General features: G+C 41.3%; 1 protein-coding gene across 2 annotated transcripts; it reads right to left on the bottom strand.

The window, feature by feature from the left end:
• Positions 1-1028: 1028 nt before the first annotated feature.
• On the bottom strand, positions 1029-15824 carry YJU2B (YJU2 splicing factor homolog B). Of its 2 annotated transcripts, none has more exons than XM_083350963.1 (10): positions 15771-15824; positions 13720-13756; positions 13197-13250; positions 8923-9005; positions 8670-8725; positions 4357-4417; positions 3636-3778; positions 3387-3559; positions 2170-2308; positions 1029-1691 (listed from the first exon to the last, which is right to left on the bottom strand). In XM_083350963.1, exons 2-10 carry the CDS (start codon positions 13720-13722, stop codon positions 1303-1305), a joined length of 1101 nt encoding a protein of 366 aa, XP_083207089.1. In that variant the 5' UTR covers positions 13723-13756; positions 15771-15824; the 3' UTR covers positions 1029-1302. The 2 variants fall into 2 exon arrangements, with proteins under 2 accessions (XP_083207089.1, XP_083207088.1); XM_083350962.1 differs by lacking the exon at positions 15771-15824 and adding an exon at positions 15079-15197.
• Positions 15825-19072: the final 3248 nt, after the last annotated feature.

Here is a 19072-nt window from a genome sequence, read left to right as displayed (position 1 = left end):
CAGTTATCAGACTTAAGCAATACCTTATCTGATTGACCATTAAACCATAAACCATCCTTGTCAGAATTGCAGTTCTAGTTTTGTTCAGTACTGTATTTGGCTCTTGTGAAGCTTGAATAGGAACATCAGAATCAGGAGTCTGGCAGGCCTTTTCTGACCTAACACATTTTCCTGAATTGCAGTTCATTTCATCAGATGCAACTTACAGACAGACTATCTTACTATCTCTTTCAGATCTAAATTGTTGTAATCCTAAATGAACTGTGTTTATTTACAATCAATTTCTTCAAAAACTTGGGGGAAGCTGGCCCTTATAGGTCTACAAGTGTTTTTATTAATTTGCTTAGTTTAGCAAGATGCTTTCTTTGGATTTGATTAAAAAATATGAATAGATTTATAATAAAAATATGTTATGATAAAAATGTAAATCAAGTAACTATTTATTCTTAGAAAGCTACTATAACTTCAGAATGTTTTTTACTTGTTTCCAAATAGCAGTCAATCTGGATCAGTGAGGTGGTATCTGTACTATACAGAAAGTTTTTAACCATGGTTTATAAACAATATCTCAACTGAAGTCCAACACCTTGTTGGTTTGCTGAGCTAAACAGGGTCTAGCTTGATTAGTACTTGAATGGTAATTTTCCGACATATCCCAGACATGCCAGAAGGGGAACACTTCCATAAACACATGTTCATTAAGTTACTAGTACAACTCAGCAGCAGAAGGCTGTTCTTTACAAATATGATTATGCTAAAACCAAATAAGCTTGCTATGTGAACCCAATTACGTCCCTTCCAGCTCTATTCTGATTCAGGTGATTCAGTTAAACAATTATGTGAAATTTTTAATATGGTAAATATCAATATAACCCAAACAAAAACTGGGAGCAAAGAAGTTTAAGAAACACTAATCTAGGCGATCCTTCATTTTATCTATCTTTCTCCCTTCCTGGCACACACAGTTCCTATAATTAATAGCATATAACTGCTATATTCTGGGCATAACTAAAAAAAGAAAGGCTAAGGAAGATAGCACTGTTTATTTTATGATTCTTGGGGCAAAACAGTGAGCTTATGTTTAAATAATTGGGGAACAAGTGCAGATGATATAAGACAGCAAAATGTGCGCACTCTTCTCTCTTTTTCACACACACTCACAGACACACAGACATTTCTATTCACGTATTCCAACTGCTTCATGTACCATCTGCAAAGAGTACTTTTGTTTGTTTGGAGGAAAAAAAAGACTGATTTGCACACCATTTCCGGCCGTATTTTCTCTCTACCCATAAACTCAGTTCAAAGTTCAGCTTCTGAACCAGATGCAGAGTCTGAATAATCTGCAACCAGAGAAGCAGCAAAACTGGAGGGAGGGCTTCCCTCAGCCTTTTGGGAGCCTCCTGAAGGCCTAGTGGAAGAGTCAAGGAGCATTTCACTTGCTCCACTGTCCTGCCTGTTGACTTGCGCTGGGGCATCAGAGGTGTTGCTCTCCCCTTCACTGAAAACTTGCTTGGTATCCTTGGATTTCCGACACACAACACCCAGGCTGTTTAGAGGTACAAGGAACTTGCTAGATGGAGATTTCCCAACAAATGCCAACTTTTTCAGGGTGTCATTGGTTTTGGGACTTGAGAACCATGGGCGATCCACAATCTCATTGCGTTTTTGTTTCCGTTTGTCTTCGTAGGCTGAAAAGGAAGAAGTAAGCATGCTATAATGACAGAAAACAGGACTAACCAGAGTTCTAGCTATGAAACTCGGCTCACTCTATTAGTAACATATTTCTGTATTTGGGCTATAGGGTGACCAGTTTTCCACCACTATAGGAAAAGTCCTAAAAGCCATCACTGCATGGAGGAAGATAACAGAAATTCAACAATTACTAAAAATGTCCATTCATGGCAGCAAAGGTGTGGAATCAATTTACTACCCAAATATGCAGCATATCTTGTTAAAATTAGTATTTATTTTACCCTTATATAATAAAGGAGATTAAGAAGCACTGTTTGGGAAGTCGGAGCCGCAATCCAAACCCACCTCTTAAAAGCAATTCCTTCTATAGTGCAGCCAACAAAATGCGACACTTTATCAAGGACACATTCTTGTATGAGGGAGTCCCATCCTTGAGCCCCACATCCTTCCCCCTGCAAAGACCCCTTTACATACAGTCAAGGCTCTGGTACTTGAGGAGCGCTGCCAGATGCCGATCTTCTTCAGCTTCCTGCACAAGTGGGATGCTTAGGTTTGCTCTTGCCTGCAAAGCAAGGTCTTTTCTCTCTTCTTCTTGCAGAACTTTCTTCTCTTCCTATGAGAAGGGAAAGAGGAAAGAAGCAGCACATGAGGCACACCCAGCATTGCCATGAAGCTGGAGCAAGGAAAAATAAAGCATCAGACCAAGAGAAAACTGGTTTGAAAAATATAATACAGGAGAAAAGTGACTCCTTTTTAAATACTAGCTATCCCAAAGAACCTTAAGAAAATTAAAATAAGAACAAGTCCATAACTTTAACCCAAGATTTTCCTTTTCAGGCTTTTGCTTGGTTATCTGTAGTTACTACATTATGACTTTCTATATAAAAGTTGGTTGCTATATAAACGGCTTATGTAATAGAACAATATAATAGTATAACATAAAATCCTGCTATCCTGAATTTGAAAATACTTGTATTACAAATGAAGAAAAAATAGAAAATAAAAATGTGGAGTATTTTTTAAAGGCTTTTAAAAAGAGAAACAGGATAGAGATACAGTGAGGGGGGGAAATTATTTGATCCCCTGCTGATTTTGTATGTTTGCCCACTGACAAAAAAATGATCAGTCTATAATTTTAATGGTAGGTTTATTTTAACGGTGAGAGACAGAATAACAAAAAAAAAAAAAAAAAAAAATCCAGAAAAACGCATTTCAAAAATACTTTTTCCCCTCACTGTAAAATGGAAGAATGGGAGGAGAGCAAATATGTATACAGAAACAATTTTTTTAAAAAAATGAGATATACAATCATAATGGGAAAGGACAATGTTGAAAAGTTTATCATATTTTTTTTGTAAAAAATGTATTATAACTTGAAATGCAATTGCAATTCTTTTATTCTGTTCTCATTTGCTGAACTTTAGAAACATCAATCTAGGAATATTCAAAGTAATCCTTCTCCCTTCCTCTATTGCAACTTCTCAGATTGTTGGGGGCAATTAAGACCCAGATTGTTGGGGGCAATTAAGCTGACTTTGTAATAATGCCGCTGGGGTGTGTGTGAAAGCCCTAATAAGCAGGCATATACATAGAATGAAGGCTACTGCTAAGCTTGTAAGCCGCCCTGAGTCTTCAGAGAAGGGCGGGATATAAATGGAATTAAAATAAAAAAATAAAAAATAAAAATTTACCCTGAATTTCTGCCGAAGAAGGCTGTTGAGTGCGAAATCATCCTTCCAGGCACTTTGAGCCTCCTGAATATTCTGGAGAGTAGGGAGAGCTCGCTGAAGCTTGCTCTGATCTTGTGTGCCGTGCTCCAATCGATACATAGCATCTGTCTCCAGCTTCTGCTTCTCCTCGTGGGCTAAGAATCAGACACACACATCAAGCCAGGCCCAGCTAAAGGAATGCTCAAGGATGCTGCTGGTCCCAAAACTCACCTGTGGCCACTACTTGTTCACTAGCTTCAGCATCCCAGCGCTCTTCCTTGCGCCGGGCACCACTGACAATGACGTAGTCACAAGTGGCAGGATCGGTCTGCATCTCAATGTGGTTGGGGCAAAGGTGGCACTTCATACGGAACCTATAAAGCCAAATGCAATGCAGCAAGAAAGGGAAGAAGGACACCAGATCTGAGACTATGAACGCCAGAAACCCCAAAAGCCACCCTCCTGCCTTCATGCCAAATATCTTTCTTTTCATATGCAAGCTCAATGACCCAAGAAAATCTGTCTTTGTTCTGGATTACTGACCACTCAAGTTAAAAGAATTCAGCAGCCAGAATTCAACTTTTTAAGAAATTGTGGTTTTAGGAATGGCCTAAAAGTACACTCCAGCCGTACCTTGTGACATTTTGGTTACTAGATGGAGACTGAGCAAACTGGCTCTGGGATGCAGCTTTGTGCTTCTTGTATGTTTAATAGATGTGCATTTATGTATCACAAAGCAAATCATGCAGAGTTGCATCAATTGGCTAGGTCATAAGAATTTGCCATTTCTTGGATTAACATTGGGAAAGTTAGGTGAGAAATCCTAGAACAGAATAATATAGCCTATCAGCAGTCTTTTCCATCTGCTGGACTGATCCTTTCCTACTGCCCACTAGGGCACTATCCATGAACTGATCAAAGACAATAGTCTCTTCTGTCTTCAAGCACCCACCTGAAAATAGGAGTGGTGTAATAATTACCGACCTTCTTCTTCTCCGCATTATATCGAACACCTGCAGAAACAAGGTGAAGAAAGGACAAGGTACAAACTCATCTTAGAAACCTGCAGTTACTTACAAATCATCATTGGATGTGTTTTAAACCACCATAGCCACTCTTTTAAAACATTCCATCGTAACAGGCCTTTAGGTCATCTATCATTCACCTAAGAACAAGTCCAGTTTCCTTAAATTTGGAAACATGCTAATAGGTCAGACTATAACCCCCAAGATCCTGAGCTAGCAGGCCTCATTCCATGTGGTCCAGAGGATATAGGAAGAACAAGTTTGGCCAGAACAAGTTTCAGGGAGGCTAAGTCCATCAAGTTAAGGCTAAGTTCAGATCTCCAAACCCTTGAATTCTACTCTTCCTGTTCTCACGTTTTACATTTAGTGTCATGATTATTACTGCTTTCTTATTACATAAGCCGGGATGCTACCCAATTCACTCTACGTTAATAGCCAAACTTGGGGTTTTTAAAATTTCTTTCCGAAGGAATAATTGAAAATGGATATGCATTTATTTGAATAATATCAATCAAATCTATCAGCCGAAATGCTGATAAAAAGAGAGGCTTTAGTGATTATAAAGCATTTTCATCAATTTTGGTAAACAGACTAAAACGTTTTTAGGAAAGTTTATCCAAGAAGTTCAGTGTGCATTTTGCCTAAAAGGCAGTAAAAAGATAATGTGGGAACTGTGTTGGATGTAACAGAATATATACAACAGAATGATGAAAAACAAGCTGCGTTATTTTTTTTGATGCTTTTGACAATTTGAATTGGTCCTTCTTGTCTTGGAATAAATTAGACTATGGTAAGAGTGTTCTTCATGGAATTAAACTGATATGTACAGTACATCCCCCAAAAAGCTTGAATTATAGTTAATGGTTATTTGACTAAACCACAGGTCGGCAACCTGCGGCTACGGAGCCGCATGCGGCTCTTTGAGCCGTCTCTTGCGGCTCCCAGCCGCCCGGTGCGCGCGCACCTCTTCCAACGGGCAGTGGTGCGCGCGCACCTCTCCAAATGGAGAGTGGCACCGCCCGTTTGGAGAGGTGCACGCGCACCTCCCCGAATGGGCGGAGGTGCGCGCGCACCTCCCCAAACCTTTGGAGAGGTGCGCGCGTACCTCCGCGCGAATGGGCAGCGGTGCCGCTCTTTGAGGAAGCTGCCGCGGCCCGTCTGTGAAGCTGCCGAAAGCAGCAGCTTAGCAGACGGGCCGCGGCAGCTTCCGCAAAGAGCGGCGCCCCTGCCCATTCCGAGAGGTGCGCGCGCACCTCTCCGAACGACCGGAGGTGCACGCGCACCTCCCCGCGAACGGGCAGCGGTGCCGCTCTTTCAGGAAGCTGCCGCTTTCGTAAACTGCCGTAAACTGAGCGCCCACGCAGCCTTCTCCCCCGAGGTGCGCAAATGGCGGCCGAGGCGCTCCGACGGGCCGGCGAGCGAGCGAGCGGGCGGCCTTGGGTCTCCGCCCCACTCCGGGGCTCACCTTCACGCGGCTCACGCTGGCCTCGAGCCGCAGCTGTTGCACCACTTTCTTCATAGCGGCTACGTTGGAGGCGCCGGACATGGCCCCCTCCCTCACTCACTCCCTCACGCCACTTCACTCCGAGCGACGCCGAACCCGTAAAAACGCCGCCGCTGGCAACGGGGTGGGGCGGGGGAGGTTGTGGTTTTTTTTTTTTTTTTGCTTCTCGGAACTTTCGGACAAGTTTCCGGCGCTTGGAAAACTCCCCCGCCTATAGACTCTCGAGACGGGCGGGAGTTGGGAGTGGTGGCGGGGGGGGGGGTAGGGGGGAGGAAAGACTCGTGCGCAGCAGCGCGCGCTGGCGGGCTCCCTGCGCAAACTCGGCCGGGCGCTTCCCCCCCCGAAGCGGAAGTCGAAGTTGCCCGTTGGAAATTAAGTTTGAGAAGCTGAGCGGGCGGGGCTTCCCGTCCCGTCTCGAGCGGCAGGAGAGGAGAGGAGGCCGGCGGGGGGTGGGGGGAGGGGCAGCCGCGCAAAGAACTTTCCTCAGTTTCCTCGCTAAAGTCCCTTGGGGCGTCGGCCGCGTGTCGTCGGTCCGGAAGGCAGGCTTTGTACTGCTGCAACAGTTGGGGGACGTAACTGCTGGGAAAACAACAACAACGACAACTCCACGCTTTCGGCAGCTTCCTTAAAGAGCGGCGCCGCTGCCCCTTCGCACGGAGGTACGCGCGCACCTCCCCAAAGGTTTGGGGAGGTGCGCGCGCAACTCCGGTCGTTCGGAGAGGTGCGCGCGCACCTCTCGGAATGGGCAGGGGCGCCGCTCTTTGCGGAAGCTGCTGCGGCCCGTCTGCTAAGCTGCCGCTTTCGGCAGCTTCACAGATGGGCCGCGGCGGGCTTCCTGAAAGAGCGGCACCGCTGCCCATTCGCGCGGAGGTACGCGCGCACCTCCGGTCGTTCGGAGAGGTGCGCGCGCACCTCTCGGAATGGGCAGGGGCGCCGCTCTTTGAGGAAGCTGCCACGGCCCGTCTGCAAAGCTGCCGAAAGCGGCAGCTTTGCAGACGGGCCGTCGCCATCGGGCAACCGGGAACCGGTTCCATCTCATTTTTAAAAAAATGGCAGCCGCGTGCGTCCGCGCATGCGCAAAAAACCTTTTTGCGCATGCGCGTGCATGGACACGCACGCGGCTCCCTCTTTTTTTAATTTGTGATGGAACCGGTTCCCAGTGGCTCTTTTTCTTTTTTAGGTTGCCGACCCCTGGACTAAACCATGTGATATTCAGAAGGGGACAAGGTAAGATCTGTGGCTTTTGTTGTTTACTTTGGTTTTTCAAGTTTTGAATACAGACATTAGATAAAATGAGGGATTAATAGGCCTAAAAATTAAAAAGTGAGCTTTTAAAATTGAGAGCTTTTACTGACAATTTGGTTTTGATTTTACAGGCTCCAGTGAAAGGGATCAAATCTTTGATGGAAAAATGCAAAGATTTTGGTGTGGTAGCAGGTTTTAAGATTAATAACCAGAAAACAAAGATATTTGTTAAAAATATGACACTACAAGATCAAGATGTTTTGATGAAAAAAATCTGGTTTTAAAATTGAGAAAAAAGTTAAATATTTGGAGGTTAGTTTCACTAATATGAATTGTATGTTGTTTTAAAGTAATTATGTTAAGATATGGAACAAAACTAAAGAGATATGCTGAGATGGGAAAAATTACAATTGTCATTGTTGGAAAGTTTTTCTGTTAAACTGAAAATTTTACTAGAATATTTTTCTTTTTATTTCAGAGGGTATCTATACTGATAACTGATGTACCATTTAAGCAATGGAGAAAAATGGTATTTCCAAATTTATTTGGCAAGGCAAGAAACCAAGAATTAAATATAAATTCTTGCAGGATGCTAAAGAAGGAGGAAGCCTAGGATTATCATATCTGAAATTGTATATTAAGCTCGTTGTTTAGTTTGGATGAAAGAATAGGTGACTTGTAAGAAGTAAGAGGTTATTGGAATTGGAAGGGTATGATTTAATATTTGGATGACAAAACTTTGTGGTACGGCAAAGTTAAAGTTAATGTAGATTTTAAAAGTCATTCAACATCCATATTGAGAATTTGGAATAGATATGAGGCAAATCTCATAAAATCTCTTTATAGAAGCCTTTAGAAGGAAAATTAAACAAAAATGGTTAACTTATGCTAATTCATTGATATTTTTTGTAAAGAAGAGTTTAACTTAAAAATAAGAAAATGTGGGAGTTGGGAACATTTCACATACTATTGGTTTCCTTACATTCAGCTAATGGAAAGATTTAAGTTGGATAAAAGGAATTATGAATTTGAAAAGGGTAAAACTGAATTTGATGTATAGCTCCGTACAAATGATAATTATATTATTGCTAGGATATATAAACACTTACTGATAATGGAAATAGAGGACAAACAAAGACTATATGATAAATGGGCAAAAAAATTCAAATAGAGTTGGCTAATGGAAGAGTATATGGAAGAAAGTGTTAAAATTTACACTGAATTGTAATCTTAAGAAAATTTTTATAAAATTATAGATTGCTGGTACATGACACTGGATAAAGTGTCAAAAATCTATAAGGGAATTTCAAATATTTGTTGGAAATCTAATCAAATGGAGTGTGTGTGTGTATGTGTGTGTGTGTGTGTGTGTGTGTGTATTGCTTTACATTAACTAAATGGTTGTCACACAGGCAATAGTTTTTTCGCCTGTATGTAACTCCCAATCACTACCTATATGCTAGACTGTTTGAGGGATAGATCAACACTTACCCATCCCAATGTGATTCTGGCAGCCATCACACCAGATATTATAGGGCATCTCAAATCTGGGAAAGAAGTGACATGTTTTATGCATGTTGCAGAAACAGCCAAAACTTTATTTAGTGGGAGAACAAGCCCTATCAGAATAGAAAGGGAACAGCTTACAATGTTCCCTTGCTATGGCTAGGATGTAGTCAGCATTTCTTGACTCCAGCAACCCATGAGTTCCTGCTCAAAGTACAGACGTGGTTAGATGCCTTACCTGATGATGAGGATGCCCTGGGAGAGTTTACGAGCTCTTTCCCGCAGTGGATGGCTATTGCGATATTTATTAAGGGAGCCATGCTACAAGAGAGATAAGGTCGGTGTTAAGTTTCTTGTACACAGATGTTATATTCATGAATCTTTCCACCTATATCTGTTAACAATTAACAAGTCTCAGTTTGTTGGCTGTGGTATGAGAACAAAAAAAAAAACAAACTATTTTTTTGCTTAACTTCCAACTGGAAATTAACCACATACCTGGATTACTGTTGCTAAATTTCCCCAAGTTTTTTTTCCTGGTTTGTACTCAGATACTTGAACTGGCTGCCAATTTGGGAAATCTGCATAATCTGATAATTCCACTTTATAAATAAATTTTCCTGCAACACTGATGACTTGGCTACAGAATTTAAGATAATTCTTTGGAAATACAGTGTCTCTACTGCTTTGAGATTTTTTTTTAATGCAAAGAAGTATCTAAATGTTTTAAACAAATAAATACTGCTCCCTTCCTAATTTCTTAGCGGGAGCTTTTGAGATAACTCCAGAAGGTCTATATGGCTCTATACATATTAGTAGAGACTGCAGACAAATCAAAAGATTTGGCCGGGTTTCGGTTTGCGATCGCGGCATTGGTGGACGTGTGTGGTGATCGCTCTCTCCACTGTCCAGTTTTCTCCCACCGGGGGACCCTGAAGAGGGTTGGAAGTCACCCTCTAGGGGCGACGAGCGAGAAGAGGACTGGGTGATTGTGGAAGGGTGGCAACCCTCCCGTTTGATCCGGGGCAGCTCTTCAAACTGACGGGGAAAAGATCGGCCATCAATATGGCCCATCAACAAGCTACTGACAACTGAGGCCAAATTTACCAACAAGCACCTTGAAAGCAATGTGGAGGAATTGGGTGAGATCTTACCTTCTCTGTACCCCAAGTACTTTCCTGTTAAAAGATTCTTGAAAATTTTTCCTCCTGTGAGGAGAGAGGGAAGGGAACTTTCTTCTCCCACCCTCTAAAATGATGGTGTCTGATCACCCAGGGGAAACAAAGCATTGAAACGATCAACTTAATATAATTGGATTTATATATTTTTTTCTTGGAATCTGGGGACCCAAAAAGTTCCTATTCTTACTGGGACCTATTTTATTTTACTTTCAAAAAAGAACTTAAATTGGATAAGAACCTAGCCCAGGATCTGAAAAAGACTCTAAATCAGTGATGGCGAACCTTTTAGAGACCGACTGCCTAAAAACTGCCCCCCCTGCCTGTGGAGCAACCCACCGCCTCCACAGCCCACTGCAGATCACCCATGAGGCCCAGCAGCGCCATGGCAGCCATGCCCTCTGCCCACGCCCCACAGCATCAACTGCGTGCGATGGGTACGAGGGCAAAGTCTTGTCCCTACTGCTTGGCTGCCATGTCCTTGGCTGTGCTACTCCATGCGGGCTGCGCTCAGGGGCGACTCTCCTCCGGGGGAGCTGCGGTGAGGAGGGGGCCATGGGGGGAGGCGGGTCTGGGGCAATGGCATGTGTGCCCACAGAGAGGGCTCGTGAGTGCCGCCTCTGGCACCCGTGACATAGGTTCGCCACCACTGCTTCTTGTGGCAAAGCTTGGTACAGCAATTTATTATTTCTGACAAAGAGACTTGCCCACAGCCCAGACCTGACCTTGGTATTATCTATGAGAGATTTAACACTGAGAGAGCAGCTGGACAGTGAAATTGGTCTCTAAGAACTGTGGAGTTGAACATTTATTGACTCTTGTTTAATAAATAGCCTTCACTAGAAAGACCATTTATAACTATGTCAGAAATGGACGAGGGTCAACAAAAAATCTTGGCTATGTTAAAATCCTTACTTGAAAGTATTCTTGCAAACACTGAGAAAATCAAAGCTAACCTGAAAGACAAAGGTGCCTAGATCTACAAAGCAAAACCTTGATTGCAACTAAAGAACTAACAATTCAAAAAACAACATGAGTGGAAGAAGTGAATACTAAGACAGAGGGCTTTAAAGATCAACAAGTACAGTTTACTGAAAATCCAGACAATGAAACAACAACTTCAAAACTGGAAATGATTTTCTACACAAACCAGAAGAAATCTGAGAAACAAGTAGACCAGATCGAATTGAAGACAACTATACCAGAACAAATACAGGGATCTGGGTTACCAGGGCAACAACCCAATGATTATAAATGGGCCAGATTTTTCAGGAAATTGGCAATTAGATGGTCTCTTTCAATCCAAGTAACATATACAAGAATGAAGGGAGATCTATTTGATGATTTAAAAGCATTGGTATGGAAGCCTGGTTGGCAAAAGAAGAAAGCTAGAATTAGATTGAAAAACTGGGGCCTTTTGATTTACTAGAGGGGACCCTAAACTGTTAACTATTGGGCTAAAGGGAGATTTTGAGACAAGGGGAAATTTGATTATTAGATTTAAAATAGTTGGAAAATAGTAAAAAATAAGAGATTAATCTAATACTGAGGACTTAGATTTACAAAGGAAATTATTATTATTAAGAAATAGATTTAAATTATTGATTAGCCCAAATATAGATGATGGATTTGAACTAACAAACCATACTCTATTACTAAGGTGGTGATGAATTAGGGTGAGAAATAGAGCTTGTAAGCCGCCCTGAGTCTTCGGAGAAGGGCGGGATATAAATGGAATTAAAATAAATAAATAAATAAATAAAAATGTTTATGAAATAGAATAAGAATATATTTAAGTAACTAATATGTGTATTTTAGAGATTATAATTTGTATGAAGTGAGATAAACAAAATCTGGGTTACTTGAAAGTCAAATACCATGGATATTAAAGGTTAAATTGGAATACTGTAATTAAAAATTAGGTAAAACTTAACAGGATATGGATTGTTTATTGAGATTTATTAAGATATGTATGAGAAAAAAATGTATTCATAAATGTGATGATGAAGTTTTTACTGAGTTTGATACAATTAGAAATTTACTAGCTTAAATACGAAATAGCAAATATTAAGGGAAACAGAGAAGAAATATTTGATGATGTAACCTGAGATATCTACTAAAGATTTTGTGACTGAACTATTGATTAACCCAATCACCACATTGCCTTCTAAATACTCAAATGTAAAACTGGAAAACCAATAAATTATATAAAAAAAGATTTGGCCAAAGATTCTGACAGATCTGTACAATACACATTTGCAAGTTTTCCTTCAGCCTTTGTTTGTATCTGAAACAGGTGGGAAAAAACATTGTTTTTTCTGATTAACAAGAGACTAGTGTTGCAATTCCAGATAGTTCTGAAGGTTACTGAAGACGAACTATTTCAGCCAAACATTTGGTCAGAAAATGCTGCTGCGACTTCTTTAATCTTCTTGGTGGATGACCTGTGTTACGAACCTAATGGGGAGAATGCAGCCCTCCTTGTTCCCTTGGACTTCTCAGCTGCTTTCAATAAAATTGATTATGGTACCTTTTCGGACTACTGGCAAGACTGGACTTTGCGGCACTGTTCTGCAGTACATTTGGGTCTTCCTGTCCAGTTCAGTCCAGTACTCTACAGAGAATTAATGTTTAACACCAGAATACTAAAAGAAATCATCTAGAACTGGAATTGGTGCCATGAATTTGAAGTAATACCACATAGCTTGTTTGGCCCAGATTCCCACATATTAGTATTAATTGAGGAAAAAAGGCACTGCTATGAGAGGGGAGGTGCTTGGGACTATTAAAGAAATCAGATAGAGAATATCCATTTATCCTAAAATTAAAACCTCTTTAATTACTTGTACTTTGGCTATTAAGGGACAGATCAGAAGCTGAAACAGAAACAGATCAGTGGTCACTGGCAAGAAGACATATTACTCTTCTCAGTTTCTTGTTGACTGTGTAAAAGCAAACAAGGGAACTACAAGAAATAGTTGTTCTTCCAAAGAGAAATACAATAGCCTCTGAATCATCGTACACACAAAACCAAAAAAGCCTTAAAAGCCTGAAATTCCTTTTCCAGTTACATGGATATTTCAATTATACATAAAAGCAGACTCCAGAAAGTTTAACCCTTGCATTTAATTCTATTTTATCTTATTGAGATGTTCTGACACCATTCAAATACTGACCTTGTATTTTAACTTGTAAGTAAACTATCCAATAGAAAGTTATCCTTTGTAAGCCCTACTTGTTTAAATTTTTTGTTATGACCCAATATCCCAAACTGCTCTCCCCACCACCCAAGAAAAAAATATATATCTTGAAGTATTCCAGACAGACCTCTTACCTTGGCTGGATCAAAATCGGGTGGGTAATACTTGTTGACTCCTTTCCTTTCCCCCTGTAAGAAACCAAGGGCAAAGCTTTGTTGTTTGATAGCAAACTGAGCAATTTGAAGGGCACAAACATTCTCCAGACTGAGGTAGGTTAACTTATATAAATGGTATCACCACAGATTCAGTCCCCAAACTATCACCAAATAGGAAGCAGCCCTTTAATAAATATTTCTCATTATTTCATTTATAGTCATTTCATTTATAGACCACAGACTTCTAGGGACTCTTGCAAATTAGCTCATATTTGGCAGCACAGAGCACCATGAGAGCTACCAATGGTTTTGTAGCACAGTCAAATTTCCACAGAGGTCCTTATTGTGAAATAAGATTTCTATGTGGGATTGGATAAATGCTATTAAATGTAAGCTGTAACTATATGTCATAAAAGTAGTTGAATCTATCCTCATTAAGGTCAAGAATGATGGAAGAGAAACTGCAGTTGAGGATTTGATACAAAATCCTGCATCAACTTACCATGGTGATAGTGATTTAGTCAGGTAAGAGTGATAGTCTAGGAGAAAAACAAGAGTATGTTATTTATAGTATGTTATTTATAGGATTCCCTTGAAATAAAAAATGTAAGCCATAGCCAGCTAGTCTCAGCAAACAACTTGTTTTTGATGCCACAATTCCAATATAAAACATGTAATGAATACATAATACCATGCCTCTGAGCATTGTGAAAAATCCTTTAGTATTGCTTAGCAACAGTCTATGCAACAATGAAGCTTTAAAGAAATTCTGGTAGAGGTATCACAAAAAACTAATTCTGGATCTGAATTAATTCATCTCATTTACAGCCGTGGTTTTATTTTGTCCTTATTAAATTTGCTGCCCAGCTTACCAAGATGCCTCTAAAATGCTAAAAGCTGGGAATTAAGTTGACTCTCCTTCCCTATTGTTGGCTTCCAATATTTAAATTACACTGTTTCTGAATATAACTTTTCAAACTATCCATTAAGCAATCATAGGTTAAAAAAACCCTCAAACCTCCAAGAACAATTCTCCATGACCCTGAACAGAATTCCCTTTCAAAGCTTACATCTTTTATGAAGCCTTAGGTTTTATGTCATCCTACATCAAAATTAAGCATATGACTTCAATGTATGTTTACAATATCCATATAACACTCTAGCTAGCATACACTTCGTCAGGACTAGTGTGCCATAAGGCCACTTCATATGCATGACCTTTGTTACTACACAAGCAAATAATAGAAATTAATGTCCGACATAATTTGTAAGCACCAGGTTGTGAAGGTTGTTCCAACTCCTTCACAATTTCCAAAATGTGGTCACTCATTATAGATAATACTAGGATTTTATTAAGGGATGCGGTGGCTCAGTGGGTTAGGACGCTGAGCTTGTCGATCGGAAGGTCGGCAGTTTGGCGGGTCGAATCCCGAGTGCCGCGTAGCAGAGTGAGCGCCTGTTACTTGTCCCAGCTTCTGCCAACCTAGCAGTTCGAAAGCATGTAAAAATGCAAGTAGAAAAATAGGGACCACTACAGTGGGAAGGTAACAGCGTTCCGTGAGCCTTTGGTGTCTAGTCATGCCGGCCACATGACCACGGAGACGTTCTCGGACAAGCGCTGGCTCTTTGGCTTTGAAACGGAGATGAGCACCGGCCCCTAGAGTTGGAAATGACTAGCATGCATGTGCGAGGGAACCTTTACCTTTACTAGGATTTTATTAGGAAAGGGTTTATAAACAATTTCACAATCAACAAGTTTGGCTGGTGGCTCCAATGCAGCCTCCCTACACCTTTAACTGACATGTTGAAACACATTGTGTTGTTGTGAATCCTGCCGTATGGAATATTCATCACCACTTACTTCAGGCACTTCAGAAAGGTGGGACTACAACTCCCAACATCTCCAGTTGGTTGGTAATCGGGGGGGGGGGGTACTGCAATACAAAGGACGAGGGACATCGCTTCGGGAAAAGCTCCTGCCTACACTACACGCCCACGAAGCATTTCCCACAAACAAAGCACTCCCCCCCCTCCCCTTCAACAGTCATCAGGACAGGAAACGAGCAAGAAACGCCCCCAAACGTGGAGTCTACACGCCCAACAATAAGGTGCCTACTGTCCAGAGAAGGATCCTTATTCTTATTATCCTTATTCAAGGTTGACTCAGCCTTCCATCCTTCCGAGGTAGGTAAAATGAGGACCCAGATTGTTGGGGGCAATTAAGCTGACTTTGTAATAATGCTGCTTGGGGTGTGTGTGTAAAAGCCCTAATAAGCAGGCATATACATAGAATGAAGGCTACTGCTAAGCTTGGAAGGCCCCCTGAGTCTTCGGAGAAGGGCGGGATATAAATGGAATTAAAATAAATAAAAATTCTGTCCGTCCCGAAAGAATGGGGCGATGGAGGGATGTGTGTGTGCTAAGGCCTGGTCAAGAATGGAGAGGAACTTGTCTGGTTTCTAGCCGAATATGCCCTCGCCGGGATAAGGAGGGCAATCCTAAAGGGAAACGGCTGGGCGGGGGGGGGGGTGAAGGGGTCACAGCTCCACTAACCTCTCCCTGTCCCTTCGCTTGCTCTTCCTGGCTCCACCTCCTTCGGAGTGCATCATCAAATCGCGACAGAACAGCTTGACTCCCGATCCAGCTGCCGGCGCCGGATCCAGATTCAGCGTGTCTTCTCCTCGCGAGAGTAGGTCGCTTCTTCCGGCAAGCGGGCAGACGCTTGGTCCGAGGGGAGGTAGTTCTTTGAATCCTTTGGGCTAGGGCAGGGGTAGGCAACCTCGGCTCTTTTATGACTCGTGGACTTCAACTCCCAGAATTCCTGAGTCAGCTGACTCAGGAATTCTGGGAGTTGAAGTCCACGAGTCATAAAAGAGCCGAGGTTGCCTACCCATGGGCTAGGGGACCTCAACCTTGGCAACTTTAGGACTTCTGGACTTCAGAAGTCCCAGAATTCCTCAGCCAGCAAAGTCCGTAAGTCTTAAAAGTTGCCAAGGTTGAGGACCTCTGCTTTGGGCAACAAGAAGGCGGCGACGGGTTCGAAGAGGCTGCCTAGGATTATGGGAGTTGTAGTCAAATAAACCGGGAGGAGGAGGAGTTGGGGAAGGCTTACCTTTTGGGAGTACCATAGAGCAATTCGGTACGTTGCTGTCTTCGAATCCGAAACGTTCCTCTAGTTGAGGAACTTTTATTATTTATTTATTTATTTATTTATTTAAATTCCATTTATATCCCGCCCTTCTCCGAAAACTCAGGGCGGCTTACATAGATATCTATATTTTTCGCTTTAATATCCAATTATATTGATAGTTATCCTCCGGCGTGCATTTCGTTAGGAAATAAGCCCCTGTTGGAGGTGGGTTGTTGTGGGTTCCTTTGGTGCTTTGGAGCCCTGGCTACTGCCTGGACTAACAAAAAATTAGTTTTCTTGGCAAGATTTCAGAAGAGGCTTGCCATTGCCTTCTTCCCAGAACTGAAGGAAAGTGACTGGCCCAAGGTCACTCAACTGGACTTGTACCCAGAACTCGTAGTCTCCCATGTGTCTGGTTTGGTAACTTAGCCACACCAAACTAGCTCTCTGATTGAGTTTAGGGGGTCTTTATTCCGACTCAAAATTCCTAGGCTGCATCAGGCAAGTGGGTTTAGTACTTTTTTTTAAAAAAAAATGGGTATGATAAAATTTATTGAACATATTTTGAAAGATTGTTCAGATGAAGGTTACAAACATCTAGCCGAATTTTGTTTCCAAGGGGAATTCTTTAAGTAATTGATATTTGATCATTTTTATTCATGTAGAACTGAATATTTTATGAATGATGCACATAAGATTCTTTCCTTTTTTATAAATAGTATTTTTAAAACTAACTTTGGCAGGGAGAACAAAAATTGCTCACTGCTTATCGGTTACTATTCCCTATACCATTTGTGAAAAATCATTTCAATAATATTTTTCAAACAACCTAAATCTGTTTTTAGATATGCACTGGTAGGCCAATTCAAGTTCAGTTAAAGTTAAGCAGACCTCTTTTGTCAGCTGAGGTGCAGACTTTACAAAACCTCCCTTATAGATTTTGTCCAGTGTGTGTCAGTGCAACTAACTACTGCTGTCAGTTAACAAGCCAGAGAAAACCTGCAGAGCATGGTTTCAGAAATTCTTTTCGGCCTCTTTGCCACTAATGGCTCCAAGAGGAGAGAGTATTATATTCTGTAGAAGAAAAAAAGCATGTTGCGTCTATGTGTGTATGTGAGAGCCTAATTGGGGCAGTTGCATACATATGGGTATGCAGGAGTATCTAATCAAGGTGGATGCACACATACGTGTGTTTCTCTTTTTCATGTTGCATTTGTGTGTGTGTGTGCACTGGGAAGCACAAGGCAGATGGCACATGGTTCACTCTCGGTCACATGACCAAGTGAGAAGTAGGAGGGAGCTTATAATGGTGGGACCATTTTTTCTCTGCACTCCAAGCTGGATCAGGCCTGTTTCTTTTATTATTATTATTTATTGTTTTATCACAGAGAATAAAATACATAACAATAAAATGAACAAAACAAAAACATTCAACCCTAACAAGAACAGATTATTTACAACCATCCTTCAGTGATTTCTTACTGTCTTCTGGTGAGTCTTCCTTTTAAATGCCACATTGCAAGATGATCAGTTTTGGAAAAAGCAGCAATAAGAAAAGCTTAATGTGCTGAATTTCAATATCATCTAATCATTAAAATATAAGGATGTAATATATGGGACCATTTTATAACAATACTATGGATAAAATTGGTAATTTACTTAAAAAGAAAAAAACAATTCACTGATTTAAGATTTGAATTTACATATTTCTAACTTGGAGAAAGCAGTGATTAGATCATTACTTTTCACTCTCAAAGTAACAATCCCAGATTCGTGTTCTGACTATAGCACTTGATTACTGAATTTCAGATCATTTCAAGAGAAATGCCTACTTTTCAATTACATTTTCAGAATGATTCATATGCACTTCCTTACTGAGATGTCTCTTTAAAACCAAAACAAAAGAGGTGGAAAATGCCTGTACTCCCAGTCTTAAAGTCAGACAAAAAAGATCACTGAACTATTGTTAAAACGTCTTGGTCCTACAACAGGACAACAGAAATCAGGGTGAAGACACCTTGCATCGACTTTTACTCAGCTTTGCCTATTAATTTTCTACAAATAGGATTGCATTTGCACGGATGTCCCTATCTAAAAACTGAGTTCATTTATCGTATTAACAGGCATTCCTTATTTGAGTTACAAAAATCTGTACACTAGGTGGAGCAACAAAGAGATATCTATTTCTCTTTGCTAACCATCTTGTAGTATTCCAAAGCTATGCAGCTGAGATACACTACTCCTAGCCAAGACTGGTTTGATTTGGATTACTGTACCATAATGACAGCATTTGTAAACCATGTTATCTGAGTTAAGGTGAATCAGCCAACAGTAATTTATGAAATAATATGTGATTATATAGGGACGTGGTGGCTCAGTGGGTTAGGACGCTGAGCTTGTTGATCAGAAGGTCGGCAGTTTGGCGGGTTGAATCCCGAGTGCCACGTAACAGAGTGAGTGCCTGTTACTCGTCCCAGCTTCTGCCAACCTAGCAGTTTGAAAGTACGTAAAAAAAAAGCAAGTAGAAAAATAGGGACCACTACGGTGGGAAGGTAACAGCGTTCCGTGCGCCTTTGGCGTCTAGTCATGCCGGCCACATGACCATGGAGACGTCTTCGGACAAGCACTGGCTCTTCGGCTTTGAAACAGAGATGAGCACCGGCCCCTAGAGTCGGAAACGACTAGCACGCATGTGCAGGGGAACCCTTACCTTTATATGATTATA

This window comes from Vipera ursinii, assembly GCF_947247035.1.
Source record: "Vipera ursinii genome assembly, chromosome: 2".
NCBI lineage: Eukaryota > Metazoa > Chordata > Lepidosauria > Squamata > Viperidae > Vipera > Vipera ursinii.
The sequence above is the reverse complement of the archived record's forward strand: the minus strand, read 5'-3'. Positions and strand labels throughout refer to the sequence as shown.

Bases quoted from the DNA above. Each gene is read 5' to 3' on its own strand.
- YJU2B (XM_083350963.1), bottom strand. The intron at 8,726-8,922 runs GTAAGGCATCTA...CTTCTTTCCCAG, and splicing joins CAGGGCATCCTCATCATCAG to ATTTGAGATGCCCTATAATA. The intron at 3,779-4,356 runs GTGGGTGCTTGA...TTGGCTTTATAG, and splicing joins TACACCACTCCTATTTTCAG to GTTCCGTATGAAGTGCCACC.